The following is a 15,976-nucleotide window of genomic DNA, read 5'->3' on the forward strand; positions in this document are numbered from 1 at the left end:
CTACCCAATTCAAAGGCTCCTCTTACTTTCCCATGAGATTAGTGATTCTGCCTACTCCTGGATTAGGAAGGAAGACTTGGATCAGAGAAAGACCCCTGTGTGCCTAAAAGATAACACAAACCTTAGACAAATTCTAACCCAGACTGCAGGAGCCTCTACCCTGGATGTGTATATACTGAGAATTGGATCCAGGTTTAAACAATGAAGCCTTCATGTCCTTATTTCACCTGCCTGCATACGTTCCCGCTGTTAACTGTTACATTGAGGATTTGGCCTGTTTTTTTGCAAGAAATGCAGTTTTTATTCCCCTAAACCTAATGTACTTTCCACTTTTTGGCATCCCTATTTTCTGTGGTGGAAAATTTATCTTAGTCATAGGTACTTCAGATTTCCTTAGTCAATTCTGGGTTCTCCTCATCCTTTCCCCAGAATTGCTTCTAAGTTCTGGGCATTTTTGGAGAGTTTCGTGTAGGAGTTGGAGTGATGGAGTATGATGACATTTGTCCTGGGTTCAGCTTGTCCAGTCTGGTCCTCAGCTGACCATCCACTCACATCAAAACTATGTTGTTGCCTGATAACTCTCTAGGTCGCTCTCTAGCTGAACTGGTTCATACCAGCCCAAGAACACAGGACAGTTTTGGCTGCTTTCTCCAGGGCCTATTGGTCAGTATCTTTTAATCATTAACGTTTTAAGACCAATGTTAATGAATCTCATCTACTAGTGCTTCTCAAACTTTAATGAGTATACCAGTCACCTGGAATTTTGGTAAAATGAAGGTTATGATGCAGTAGGTCTAGATTAGGGCAGGGCCTGAGATTCTGCATTTCTAACAAACAGCCAGTTGCTGCTGAGGCTGCTGGTCTGTGGACCACACCTTGAATAGTAAGGTTGTAGAGTCTACAAGCATTCTCGCTCTAATGGAACTGTCAGCCTCCATCTCTTCTAAGTGTTTGGGAAAGTGATGTGGTAACAGGGAAAGATTTGGCTAAATGGCTGCAAATGCACTCCCTTTTCCACCTTCATTAAGCAGGGAATATCACTGCTTAAAAGTGAGAGAATAGTACTTCCCTAGGATGCGTCTAAGGCCCTTTTCAAGGGTGGCCTCTGTTGGAATGATGTCACTTTTTTTTTGAGACAGGGTCTTGTGCTGTCACCCAGGCTGGAGTGCAGTGGCTGAATCTCAACTCACTGCAGTTTCGACATCTAGGGCTCAAATGATCTTCCCACCTCAGCCTCCTGAGTAGCTAAGACTACAGGTGTGTGCCACTATGTCCAGCTAATTTATTTTTATTTTTCCTTTATGTAGACATGGGGTCTCCCCGTGTTGCCCAGGCTGGTCTCGAACTCCTGAGCTCAAGTGATCCTCCCATCTTGGCATCCCAAAGTGCTGGGATTACAGGCATGAGCCACCGTGCATGGCCTGATATTACTCTTGACTTTCTCCATGCTGTTTTTTTTGAGACAGAGTCTCACTCTGTCCCCCAGGCTGGAGTGCAGTGGCATGATCTCAGCTCACTGCAACCTAGGCCTCCTGGGTTCCAGTGATTCTCCTGTCTCAGCCTCCTGAGTAGCTGGGATTACAGGCGCATGCCATCACGCCTGGCTAATTTTTTGTATTTTTAGTAGAGACGAGGTTTCGCCATGGTGGCCAGGGTGGTCTTGAACTCCTGACCCCAGGTGATCTACCTGCCTTGGCCTCCCAAAGTGCTGGGATTACAGGCATGAGCCACCACGCCCAGCCTCTCTATGCCTTTACGGTTTTATCTATTCCTATGCACCAGATAAAACCACAAGGGTGGAAAAAAGATGAAACCCTATCATCCCCTGTAGGGTCTAGCCCCACAGGGTTGGTGGGTTTTTTCCCCGTGTGCAGAGACGAGAGAGTGTAGAAATAAAGACATAAGACAAAGAGATAAAAGAAAAGACAGCTGGGCCTGTGGTACCACTACCACCAAGATGTGGAGACCAGTAGTGGTCCCGAATGCCAGGCTGTGCTGATATTTATTGGATATAAGACAAAGGGGCAGGGTAAGGAGTGTGAGCAATCTCCAATGATAGGTAAGGTCACATGGGTCACGTGTCCACTGGACAGGGGGCCCTTCCCTGCCTGGCAGCCGAGGCAGAGAGAGAGAGAAGAGAAAGAGAGAGACAGCTTACAACATTATTTCTGCTATCAGAGACTTTTAGTACTTTCACTAATTTGCTATACTATCTAAAAGGCAGAGCCAGGTGTACAGGATGGAACGTGAAGGCAGACTAAGAGTGTGACCACTGAAGCACAGCATCACAGGGAGATGGTTAGGCCTCCGGATAACTGCGGGCAGGCCTGACATCAGTCAGGCCGTCCACAAGAGGTGGAGTAGTAGAGTCTTCTCTAAACTCCCCCGGGGAAAGGGAGACTCCCATTCCCGGTCTGCTAAGTAGCGGGTGTTTTTTGTTGACACTAACGCTACCGCTAGACCACAGTCCACTTGGCAACAGGCGTCTTCCCAGATGCTGGTGTTACCGCTAGACCAAGGAGCCCTCCTGGTGGCCCTGTCCAGGCATAACAGAAGGCTCGCACTCTTGTCTTCTGGTCACTTCTCACTATGTCCCCTCAGCTCCTATCTCTGTATGGCCTGGTTTTTCCTAGGTTATGATTGTAGAGCGAGGATTATTATAATATTGGAATAAAGAATAATTGCTACAAACTAATGATTAATGATATTCATATATAATCATATCTAAGATCTATATCTAGTATAACTATTCTTATTTTATATATTTTATTATACTGGAACAGCTCGTGCCCTGGGTCTCTTGCCTTGGCAGCTGGGTGGCTTGCCGCCCACAATCCCCCATGATCCTCTCCTTTTGATATTCATATCCTTATATTATCTCCTCCCCTTAAGTGTGGACTAGACTTATGTCTTTGGTTTTTCACAAACAGTAATAGAGCAAAAGTGTTGGGATGTCACATCTTAATTTATAAAACACTGTTTTTGGATTTGTGCGTTCTCTTGGATCACTTGTGCTGGGGGATACAAACTGCCATTTTCTGATCAGCGCTATGGAAAGAAACAGCAAGAAACAGAGGCCCTGAGTCCAGCAGCCTGCGAGGAACTAAATACGGGCAACACCTATGTGAATGAGCATGGAAGTGGATCCTTCAGTCCCAGGCCAGTCTTGAGATGACTGCAGCCTCAGTTAACAGCTTGGCTGAAATTTTAGGGCGACTTTCAGCCAGAGCCATCCAGCTAAGATGCTCCTGGATTTCTGACCCACAGAAGTTGTTTGTGGTTTTAAGCTTCTCAGTTTTAGGGTAACTTTTTATACAGCAATAGGTAGCTAATACCCTCACTAAACTCAGATGCCAGATATTTAGGGAACAACATTAAAATGTCCCAATGGTCCTTCAAGAAGATAATGCACAATTAGTAGAAGGAAAAGAGAAGCAGAATTCTTGGGCTGGGTTGGCCATTTGGCCTGAGGAACTCAGTGAGTGGTTCCACCTGACACATGCATAACACATCAGCGATTAAACCTTTGGACTTTTTTTTTTTTTCAACGTGGAACTCAGGAGTGGCTGGGATTGAAACTCAGCTTTACCTTTGTAGCCATAAACTGACCACCTTGTCTCATCATCTTGCCTTGGGAGAGAAGAAAACTATGGTGAAATCAACATTTCTCAAGTTGCTAAAGCCTCCTGGCAGGCAGGAGCTAAATGGTTCTTTTTCCTCTGCCCCATTTTTGGTCTCAATGGCCGAGTTTCCTGACTCCAAGAAAACCACCTTTGATTATATAAAGGTATTAGGGGCTGGGGAACACTGGTCTTTTGTTACCAGCAATCTAAAGCGCTTAGGAAGAAAAGCCCTGGGGGTGGGGGTCACCCCTGGAAAGCTGGGCGGGCTTTGTGTTAGCTCCAACTCTGGGGCTTTTGTGGAACCTCGGAGAGGGAGGAATTCTTAGATTTCTGAAAGTTGTGCGAAACGGACCCCAGAGGCCTGGAAAGGCGCGTCCCCAGCCTCCAGGGTTTCCTGCGCAGCCCTGGGCATCTCGGAAGGGGGCGACCCCAGCACGTCCCAACTTCCCGCCAGCAGCGGAGCGCGGGGGTGGGCGGGGTCGGCCGCGCGCCCTCCCCTCCTCTCCCCTCCTCCCCCCGCCCACCCCCTCCCCGCGCTCTCCCCTCCCACTTCCCTTTCTCTGCCTGGCCGCCCGGCGGGCGCGACCTCTCGGGGCAGTGACGAACTGGGTGGAGCCCGCCGCCGCCGCCGCCGCCGCCGCCGCCGCCGCCGGGGAGAGCGATGCCCCGGCCCCGCCGCTCCCCAAGCCCGCCCCCGGCCGCCCGCGGGCCCACGGGCCGGCGGCGGGAGTGAGCGGGAGCCGGCGGGCGAAGAGCCGCTGCCCGGCCCGCGATGTCACCATTGTTCAGCTGGGTGGCCAAGGTAGGCGGCGCCGGGCGGGCGCCCGTTACCGGAGCGGAGCGGCAGGCGCGGGGCTGGAACATTTGTAACCTTCGGGCTGGGGCTGGGCCGGGCCGCTGGAGGCCAGGCGCGGCGGGGGGCGAGCGGCGGGCGCGACCAGGTCGTTAGCCGCGCGTTTCTCATTCATTAGTCTCCCAGATCCCTGTGGGGAGGACGGGCGAGGTAGCGGCGCCCATTTCACAGTTGGGGAGACTGAGGCTGTACTCGGGGACCCCTGCGGGAGCCCGAACCCAGCAGGCGGCTCCTCCGGCCCCTGTCGCTCCCCGCGCCGCGGAGCTGCCGTTCGGTGCCTCCCCGGCGCGGGACCTCGCGGAAGTCGACCCCGCGTGTCTCCCTCGCGGGTGTCGCCCTCGTGTGTCTCCCTCGCAGAAGTCGGCTTGCGCTGGGCCGCCTGGACAGGGCGCCGAGGATGCCCAGAGGCTGGTGCCCACAAGGGGCGTCTGTCTTTCGTTTTTAACCCTCTGGTTTCAAAGGGCATGTTCTGAGGTCTGAGTTTTAAATAGAAGTTTTTAACTTTCCATTCCCACAAAGTTTTATTTTCAGAACATCAGCGCCTTCGAGATAACTGGGTGGTGCAAATCCAGGCCAGTTGCACTGTTGCTAACAGGAAGGCATAAGTGTAGATTTCCCGAGTTCCCACCAGTTCGAGAACACAGTAATAGCATCAATAGCATTCTTTTTATCCACTCCTGCAGTGCCAGGTGTCTGAATGTGTTTTAAAGGATGCGACCCTCGCCACCTTGAAAGGCTCGCTGGTCGTTAGGGCATCTTGCTGTCACCCCATGCACTCAGTCCCTTGGCCGGCCCCTTCCCAGGGCTTGTTTCCTGTGTATGGCTGGTTGAGTAATAAGCTCACAACTCGTTAGCCATACTGTGAGCCTTTACCAATTAATAATTTAATTAGGTGGTGGTTATGTCTTGAGTTATCATGCAATGCTTTTATAGTCTTATTTAATTACATTTTTATGAATACCTGTTTGTGAGCAGGTATGGCTTTGCCTGTGATTTAAGTGATACAAAATTGGAGACACAGAAACTAGATAACACTAGTTTTTAGATGGGCAAAAGTTTTTAGGTAGATTTTCTTACTAGGTAAATAACATTCCATTAGAATCACTTCCTGAAACATAGCTGGTGGTAAAATGAGATGACTTTCAAAAACGTTTTGAGTCATTAAAAAGCGGTTTCGTACCGAAGAAAAATTGGTAATGCCTACACATTCTGGTTTGAACTGATAGCTAATTAGTTTTTATAAGTATCGGTGAATTTAAAAACTGTTTTGAAGTTTGAAAAGTAATTCAGTGTGTTGTCTGATTATGTTTTACTTCCTCATCCTAGATTGAAGATTTGAGTCTGCTTTTATATCGTTATACTTTTGTACTGTAAGGCCAAAGAGAGAAAAAAACAAATTGCGACTCATTTTATTGCAAAACCAATAAGAAGTAAATGTAAATTTTTAAAAACTTACTACTAGTACTGTTTTTTAAGTTTTACTTTTCCAGAACATATTTAGTAAGATGCTATTCATTGTGGGAGTGAGATGGACTTTTGTTTACTTTGGTACAGAGGAAACAGTGAAAACGCCCCCAACAAAGCCTTATTTCAAAAACCATCACAGACTTTTAGGACGATTGTTAGCCTTCTCCGAGTGTCAGTACGTTGGAAAAGTTTATATAGAGGAAATGTAGGCTGGTAGCTTAATTTGGATTCTGAATCTTGTTATTTCAAAATTATTATTTTTGAGACAGAGTCTTACTCTTCTCACCTAGGCTGGAGTGCAGTGGTGCGATCTCAGTTCACTGCAACCCCCACCTACCAGGTTCAAGCGATTCTTGTGTCTCAGCCTCCCCAGTAGCTGGGATTACAGCTGTGCGCCACCACGCCCAGCTAATTTTTGTATTTTCAGTAGAGATGGGGTTTTGTCATATTGGCCAGGCAGGTCTCGAACTCCTGGGCTGAAGTAATGCCCCCGCCTTGGCCTCCCAAAGTGCTGGGGTTACAGATGTGAGCCACCACACCCGCCCTCAAAATTATTATTTCGATTACAGGACAACAGCGGAAAAACTATTAAATGTTTTTGGAGCAAATTCATGTATACCTCTTAGCATACATTTTTAAAATGTGGTTATTTTATATTTCATTTCCTGTAGGTGGTGCATGCATTACAAATTATATCCTGAAATTGAATGATTTTTATAGATAACGTGTTATCCTGTGAAAGATTTTAGAATACGAAATTAGTCTTTGGAAGTTTATTTCTTGGAGTTATAGATTGTAAGAATGATGTTCTATGGAACTGATGTGGTTTACGGTGAAGAGGCAAGTCATTAACACACTTTACATTACAAACTAGGTAATATCCTAAAGACAAAGACAAAAGGCATAGATAATGTACACAATGTGAATAATCTTGAAGTTGTTATATTTGACGTCAGAATGCCCCTTCAGAAACACACAGCTGCACATGAGCACAGGCCTCACACAAACACCTGCACATCCAGTTACGCAGCTGACTTTCCTTTTCCTTTTTCATTTTGACCTTTGCAACTGCAGCTGAACACCTGGTAGGGAAGGAGAAGGGGTGGGTGTCGGTTGAGTCACGTGGATACCTGAGCACGAATGTGTTTTTCTTTTTTTTTGTTTTGAGACAGAGCTTCGCTCTTGTTGTCCAGGCTGGAGTGCAATGGCACAATCTTGGCTCACTGCAACCTCTGGCTCCCGGGTTCAAGCGATTCTCCTGCCTCAGCCTCCCGAGTAGCTAGGATTACAGGCTTGCGCCACCACCCCCGCTAATTTTGTATTTTTAAATAGAGACAGGGTTTCTCCATGTTGGTCAGGCTGGTCTTGAACTCCCGACCTCAGGTGATCCACCTGCCTCGGCCTCCCAAAGTGCTGGGATTACAGGTGTGAGCCACCGCCCCCGGCCAAGCATGAATGTGTTTTTCTTGCGCGATGCATTAGTATTGTGTGAATATTGAATGTGTAGAGTGGGCAATTTCATGATGTAGGAATAAAGCCAAAACGGGAGAGTTTTGTTTTAAAGAGATTATCTGTTTAAAGAAGAAAGAAAAACATAAGATGTACTTTTAAAAAAAAATTGGACATGATCTGGAACATTAGGGCAGGTGTACATTGCATCAAGAACGTGGCTGGGCTTTATAGCAGTGTGATTTCTTGATTAGTCTTTCAGTGGGGACACTTGACTTTTTACGCAGTTTATAAGTAAAACTGAACTTCTCAAGCTTTGTGATTTTCATAGTAAACTCACAGATGTCCCCAACAACCTGTCAGTTTTGAGTATATCTACTGTTTCTATGCCTCCATGTATCTGTTAGTCAAAACTAACTGCAGCAGAACTGCCAAGTAACTTCCAGAATTTATTTGGATTTGCACCTGCTTATAAAGTTTGTAGCTAAGATTATTGCTGGTATCTCAAGTTGGTAGATTTTAAATATACATATGTCAGTTTATGAGAAAAAATGGAAAATGAGAACTAAATATAGCCAAGTTTGCTGTGTTTCAAATCCAAGTATAGTTTCATATAGTTTATGGTGTGTATTAAGTATTTACCTTATGAATAAAGTACTTAACTGTGTATTTAATGTATTAATTAAAGCATTTAACTGTGTATTTTCCAGTGCTCATTCAACAAGTGTTTATTAGGTACTTTTTGTATATAAGCAGTGTTTATGTCCTGGAGGAGTTAATTCACTCTGCACAATAGATTATCCTTTAAAAAGTGTGCACCCTGGAGATTTGTAAATTAAATATTTAAAGATGCATTAAAAAAGGAATCTTTTTTTTTGACACTGAGTCTCACTCTGTCGCCCAGGCTGGTGTGCAGTGGCACGATCTCGGCTCACTGCAACCTCTGCCTCCTGGGTTCAAGTGCTCCTCCCAACTCAGCCTCCCTAGTAGCTGGGACTACAGGCATACGCCACCATGCCCAGCTAATTTTTGTATTTTTAGTAGAGACAGGGTTTCACCAGGTTGGCCAGGCCGGTCTTGAACTCCTGACCTCAAGTGATCTGCCCACCTCCGCCTCCCAAAGTGTTGGGATTACAGGTGTGAGCCATTGCATCCAGCCCACAGAATCCTTTTGTAAAGCAAGTAACTGATTGCTAATTAATATTTTATGTAAAACCAGGTTTTCCGTATTTGGGCATTACTTTTAAAACATTGGTTTATCTAGCCACCATTCATTCAACAGGTCATTTAACAAATGTGTTCAGTGCAGATATTTATGGATAACCTACCTATAATAGGTACTATTTGAGGAGCTGGGGATTTAGCAACCGACAGGCAGACCCCTGTTTTCATGGAATTCTAGATGGGAGAGATAGCAAAGCAGCAAGCAAATAGGTGAACAAGATTATTTCAGATGGTGATCAGTGCTAGGAAGAGAAGTAAGTGGCTCCGGGCTGGGGTGGTGCAGGGGTGGCATTCCGTCTGACTGGTGAGAGGGCAGTAAACATGCTCCAGGCAGGCCTCAGGGAGAAGGGAGGTATGGCTGGAATACATCCAGCTGGGTGCACAGCACTGAGCTTTGAGTGGGGAGGGGTAAGGTGGGCCAGGCTGTTTATGGCTCCATAGGCTTAGAATGGGGTTTGGATTTGCTTTTAAGTGTAGTCAGAAGCCATTAAAGATGTGGAAAAGAGGAGTGATGTCAGCTGATGTATATTTCGGATGGAAGCAGAGGGACCACTTAGGAGGTGGTTTTGGTTCGGATAGGAGGTGATAGTGGTAGCTTGGACCTCAGTAATAAGAAAGGAATACCAGTGGATAGTCATTGTCTGTATTTTGAAATGATGTGACCCAGTGGCTTTGCTATCTTGTTTGTCTGTGTTTGGTGCAAATAACCGAGTAACTAATTGCTATTTATATGTTGAGTACGAGTACAACTTGCCCTTCCATCATCTCTTTCTTCTAAGCACAGCTTCCATGCAAAGTTCTGTCCTGACTCTGGACTTATTTATTTACCTTTGAGGTTTCCTGCAGACTAGACCAGCCCACCTTGGGTGCCGGTAGGCGGTAGGAGTTGCCCTTCTGTTTACCAGCACACAGCACAGCAGCCTTCCTATGTAAGGTGTGAATGTGACTATAGGAAATATTTAGGCAACAATTTTCTTGTGTTGCTTGAAGTCAGTCCAGTGTTGGTTTGTCCTTGATGTGTGTCCTAGGTTAATGTGATGTATTGTTTTAAAATTTTTTTTTCTTCTGTAGACTCATACTACATTTTATTAGTGGATGCTTGAGTTTAATAAGGAGGGGAGAACTCCTTGTCATAGTCAAACCATTCCTTGAATTTGAAAAATGTGCTGCCTCGGCTAAGCAAAGCTGGTATAACCCTGACCAGGATTTCAGCAGAGTTCCTGTGGAGCACTTTTTATCTGGTAGTGGTGGCAGCTGTGTTTTGGGCTTTGGGAACTCTAGTTGCTTAGACTGTGCCAGGAACTTGGGCGTAGGTTGGTTTTACTGAAAGAGAATGGAGGAAAGCAGAGATAGAAATCCCACCTAATCCACAAATAGAACACAGCCCAGAGCAATGCCTGATGAGAAAAAAAGATAAAGTATAATTTGTTTCCTTAGACAAATTCTTTAATCTGATTTTAACCTATATTTGTGTCCCCTGTTCTTCTGTTTCTATCAAAACTCTCCTCATCCTTCATTCCTTTCCTGAAGCACCTCTGATTAATCATTCATTCATTGACGAATGTACTAAGCAGGGCAGAGAATAACGGGAAGGGCAGGTTGTGCCAGGCAGTTAGAGTAGCGTATGCTAAGGCCTGGAGGCCCCTTGGTGGAGCTGCACTCACAGGAGGTTGGTGGGCCTGGAGCGAGACTGCTGGGGGGAGTAGCAGAGGTGAATGAGGACCAGGATGAGCATGGCATACAGACCCCTTTGGTATTTTATTCTGGAGCAGTGAAGACCCATTAGGGGCCAAAGATGATCTTTCCCCAAACTCTTTTTTTTTTTTTTCAGACAGAGTCTCGCTCTGTCACCAGGCTGGAGTGCAGTGGTGCGATCTCGGCTCCCTCCACCTCCCAGGTTCAAGTGATTCTCCTGCCTCAGCTCCCGAGTAGCTGGGATTACAGGCAGGCGCCACCACACCCAGCTAATTTTTGTATTTTTAGTAGAGACGGGGTTTCACCATGTTGGCCAGGATGGTCTCGATCTCCTGACCTCGTGATCTACCTGCCTCGGCCTCCCAAAGTGCTGAGATTATAGGCGTGAGCCACTGTGTCCGCCGTCCCTCCCCCAAACTCTTATAGCTGTGTATTTCATTCTGTATGATGCTTTGTACAGTCACCACACTGTGCCCAGCTTTTTCTTCTTCCCTTTTTTCTTTAAATATACTTTATTTTTTAGAGCAGTTGTAGGTTTACAGCAAAATTGAGTGGAAGTTACAGAGATTTCCCATATAGCCCCTGTCCCCACTGAACTTCTCAAGCTTTGTGATTTTCATAGTAAACTCACAGATGTTTTGATAGAAACAGAAGAACAGGGGACACATGCACAGTATCCCCTGTTATTAATATTCCTCACCAGAATGGTGCATTTGTTACAACTGATGAATCTATATTGACATATGATTATCACACAAAGTCCATTGTTTACATTAGGGTTCACTGTTGGTGATATACATTCTACAGGTTTGGACAAATGTATAATGACGTGTATCCAGCATTATAATATCATACAGAGTAGTTTCATTGCCCTACCAGTCCTCTGTGATCGATTCATCCCTCCCTTCCTATGAGCCTTTGGCAACCCACTAATCTTCATACTATTTATAGAGCATGTATATATAGTTCTGCCTATAGAGAATGTCATGTAGTTGGAATCATACAGTATATATGTAGCCTTTTCGGATTGGCTTCTTTCACTTAGTATATGGATTTAAGTTTCCTGTGTGCTTTTTTTTTTAAATGGCTTGATCATTTTTTTGTGCTGAATCATATTAATTGCCTGGATGTACCACAGTTTATCCATTCACCCACAGAAGGACATCTTGGTTGCTTCCAAGTTTTAGCAATTATGAGTAAAGCTACTATAAACATCTCTGTGTAGGTTTTTGTGTGGATATGAGTTTTCAGCTCCTTTGAGTAGATATCAAGAAGTATGATTGATAGATTGTAATGTAAGATTATGTTTGTTTTTGTGAGAAGCACTCAACTGCTTTTCAAAGTGCCTATACCATTTTGTATTGCCATCAACAATGAATGAGAATTTCTTTTGCTCCTCACAGGCATTTGATGTTGTATTCTGGAATTTGATTATTCTAATAGGTGTGTAGTGGTACCTCATAGATGTTTTAATTTATGTTTCTTTAATGACAGCTGATGTAGTCCTACTCCCTTTCTTTTGATTGACTTTTAAGGAATAGAAATAATGTTAGGCCAGGAGTGTTAGCTCACACCTGTGATCCCAGCACTTTGGGAGGCTGAGGTCGGTGGATCACTTGAGGCCAGGAGTTTGAGACCAGCCTGGCCAACATGGCAAAACCCTATCTCTAGAAAAATACAAAAATTAGCTGGGTGTGGTGGCGTGCACCTGTAATCCCAGCTACTTGGGAGGCTGAGGCACGAGAATTCCTTGAGCCTGGGAGGCAGAGGTTGTAGTGAGCCAAGATTGTGCCACTGCACTTTAGCCTGGGTGACAGAGTGAGACCCTGTCTCAAAAAAAAAAAAAAAAAAAGAAAATGTTAGTGCTTTTGAATTTTATTTTAGAATGCACAGTAATATTCATGAACATCTGTACAACCTATAGGAAGACCTTTATTTGGTTATATTTATGATATATATATTTTCTTGAGATGGAGTCTTGCTCTGTCACCCAGGCTGGAGTGCAGTGGCGTGATCTCGGCTCACTGCAACCTCTGCCTGCTGGGTTCAAGCAATTCTCTTGCCTCAGCCTCCCGAGTAGTTGAGACTACAGGCACGCGCCACCATGCCTGGCTAATTTTTTTGTATTTTTAGTAGAGACGGGGTTTCACCATGCTGGCCAGGATGGTCTCAAGCTCCTGTCCTTGTGATCCGCCTGCCTCAGCCTCCCAAAGTGCTGGGATTACAGGCGTGAGCCACGGCGCCCAGCCTATATTTATGATATTTATGAATCTGATCTTAAGTATCTGGTTTTTCCATTTTAAAATTTCTATGATTTCTGATTTTGTTATTGGAAGAGTGATGAACAAGTACTCTGTGCTCTTTTGTTAAATTTATATGAAAAAGTTGACAGAAAAATTTCCTTAATTTTCATGCACTTTGGTTATTTTCCTGTAAATTATTTTTATATCTGTCATGTTATAATGGGATTAGACTCACAGGCTCTGTTCTTTTACATTGGTTGAACTTGGCTAAGTTAACTTTGCTGAGCCTGTTTTCTTGTCTCTGAAATGAACTTAATATATACTTGTTTTGTATTTATCTTTTTAAAAATAGTTCCTATTTTAAAATCCATTAATGTCAAAATCTGCTTAGGAAATTGTGAAGACTATCTTCAGATGTAAACCATTTAAAACATGGTCGAATGGGCAGTTTAAGTTAATGGCATGTGTGGTATTAGGCAGGGTAGATACTGAGATGAGTAGGACATGGGCCCAGCCCTTGAGTAGCTTGCAGTCTAATGGGGAGAGGGAGACCTGTGGAGATAATTTAATTTTAATGTGATATATGCACGAAGAATCACTCAGCTGGGATTTTGGAGGAGACTAGAAGATGAGGTCTGAGTGAAGTCAAGGGTAATTGTAGGTCATTGATGTGGTGGATTATGAAAAGGAATAGTGAGGAAATACTACTGGTAGTTTTCTAGCATGTTTCAGAATGATTCAAGGTTGCTTTCCAACTGTTTGCCTTGTTTTTGAGACCACTGATTTTTAACCTTGGGGAAGGCACATCAGTATAAATAAATTACTCAGACCTTTTCTTTCATACCAGCACTGCGTATGGCCCTCAAATACCTATCAGTAATTGTGGCTTAGGGTGGTGGTCATTCTAGTAGGATTTAGTAATGTAATTACGGTGTAACCAGAATGTCATCTTGAATATAATTCCATTTGTTCTTTTCTACATGGGGAACTGACACCCAGAGTGATGAAGTAACTTGATTTGAACAAGATCACACAGCTAGTTTATGGCAGAACTTAAAAAGTTCTTGGACACCTGTTTTTGATGTACATTGTTAATATTGCTCTGCTGATTTGTTTGCACTTTCATCTTCAAACTGTTTTACTAAAATCAAAACTATGCACATCTATCAAACAATATATTGTATTTCAGAATACTTTATTTATTTATTTATGTTTTTGAGACGGAGTCTTGCTCTGTTGCCCAGGCTGGAGTGCAGTGGCGCGATCTCGGCTCACTGCAACCTCTGCCTTCCGGGGTCAAGTGATTCTCCTGCCTCAGCCTCCAGAGTAGCTGGGACTACAGGTGCCCGCCACCGTGCCTGGCTAATTTTTGTATTTTTACTAGAGATGGGGTTTTGCCATGTTGGCCAGGTTGGTCTTGAACTCCTGACCTCAAGTGATCTGCCTGCCTCAAGTGATTACAGGTGCGAGCCACTGTGCCTGACCCAGGATACTTTATTTAACCCCTTGATGAGTGTATTCTTGCAAATTTCAGGTCAAGATGCCTGCAGGGAAATGAGCAAGGAGAGGAAGCCTGAGTAGTCTGGTTGGAGTGGGTGGGGATCCTTTGATATGTGAAGGGTGTCTCTGCAGCCTGGTAGGACCAACCAGTTGTGTTAACTGTGCAAGAAGAAGCACAGCCTGAGTATTTGAAGAGAGTGCAAGTTGCCAATGTCTAATGTGGCTGTTTAGCTCCCTAGCACTGGGCTGCAGTGACCCACCCATTCACTGAGTGCTCCTGTTTCCCGGAAGGCATCCTCTGGGAGATGGGGTAGGTGTGTGTAATGGATCTCTTCCCTCTAATATGAGAGATTGACTTTGCTCAGAAAAACATCGACTGCAAATGGCATTTAATAGAAGGGACAATTATTTTAGCATGAATAAGGGAAGAGATGATTATATTTTTCAGAACTTTATATGTGCCAGCCATTGTGTTAGAAGTCTCATAATTAATTTAATTCTCAAAATAATTGTGGCAGTAGTGGTATTATTTCCTCCTTCCACTTTTTTTTTTTTCAGGAAAGAAATATGAAGAAACTGAAATTCAGAAAGGCTAGGTACCGTGTCCTAGCTAATAAGATTAAAGCTTGACTTGTTTGGCTCTAAATTCATATTTTATCTGTTGTACCTGCATTGTCTCTGTAATGGGGATTACAACGCATGTTCAATATGTGAAACAAGGGCAGCAGAGCTTAGAAAAATATCTTGTTCCACTGAGAAACTGAACTTTTTTCCCCTTTCTTAGGTGAGAGACATAAAACATTCAACTAATCTGCTTTTAAAAATAGATATACCATATGGAAACTATACAAGAAGTGTAACATTTTTTTAAATCCCTGAATTTTGTGATGTTCTCAGTTAGGGAGAGAAGGAAACAGGAAATAAGAGAAAAATCACATAGAAGATTGAAGGTGAAGATTGGGAGGAGGTTAAGACAATTCAATGATAGACCGAAAGAGGTCAGTTTTGAGTGACCACATGAGATTGCATTTTCTCGTTGACTTGAGTTGTGGATTTTAGAGTGTTTTCACTTATTCTCTGATATTCTTTTCAAAGTACCACAGAACCATGTTTCATAGTTATTCAGCTTACCTGGAAAGTTCTCTTTAGGAGTCGATTCTGCATAGACTCTCCAGAGCATCATACTGTGGATGTTTTATCGGCCTATAGATAGCACACTAGGCAGGCAGTAGCAGGTGTGGGGTGCAGGTCCCAGTGTGCTCTGTGTTTGCTGTTTAGCCTTGGCTAGGCGACAGTGGGAAAGATGATCAATGCCAGGTGCCCATCAGGTAGCCTTGTTTGGCATCACGTGAGCTGATGTAAGTGCATGTAAACTGTCAAGCACTCTTTTGGATGAGCTTGTCTAGGAACAGCAGGGTGTAGCTACATGTTTCCAATACATTTTTTGACCTAGGGCAAGTTACACTTGCCTGGGCCTCAGTCCTTTGATCTATAAAATGAGAACATTGTGTTAAATGATTGCTACAGTTGTATTCAATTCAGAATCTGTGTCCCTGTGAGTGCAAGTCAAGCCAGCTATCTTAGATTGTCTACCTTTGATAAGGAGGAAAGGGACCCTGAAATCATTGGTCTAGGTCAGATCTCTCCACCAGTTACCAGTGGAGGGATGACCTTAAGTAAGTTATTTTTTTCTCTAGACATTAATGTGTTCATCCATTAAAGGGGGGATGATAAGCAGCTATCCTCTAAGCGGTTGACGATTTATCCACATAACACACTTAGTACCTAGATTAAGCACTTAGTACTCGTGAACCATCATCATCATTGAATTTAGGGGTGGAGGAAGACTTTTGTAGTTGCTTAGCTGCATTCCCTCTTTCTAAGGATGAAGAAACATGAAGCCCACTATAGGTGAGATGTCT

General features: G+C 44.2%; 1 protein-coding gene across 8 annotated transcripts in view; it reads left to right on the plus strand.

The window, feature by feature from the left end:
• TBC1D1 (TBC1 domain family member 1) overlaps positions 1-15,976 on the plus strand; it is a 248,435-nt gene that overhangs the window by 83,388 nt on the left and 149,071 nt on the right. For 3 of the 8 annotated variants that reach the window (XM_034958438.3, XM_055111267.2, XM_055111266.2), the window contains exon 1: positions 4,280-4,425. The exons of the other annotated variants lie outside the window; for them this stretch is intronic. In XM_034958438.3, the coding sequence (XP_034814329.1) occupies positions 4,396-4,425 (30 nt within the window). In that variant the 5' untranslated portion in view covers positions 4,280-4,395. Of the gene's footprint in view, positions 1-4,279; positions 4,426-15,976 lie in introns of those variants that run through there. 8 annotated transcript variants of the gene reach the window in all.

This window comes from Pan paniscus, chromosome 3 (assembly GCF_029289425.2).
Source record: "Pan paniscus chromosome 3, NHGRI_mPanPan1-v2.0_pri, whole genome shotgun sequence".
Taxonomy (NCBI): Eukaryota; Metazoa; Chordata; class Mammalia; order Primates; family Hominidae; genus Pan; species Pan paniscus.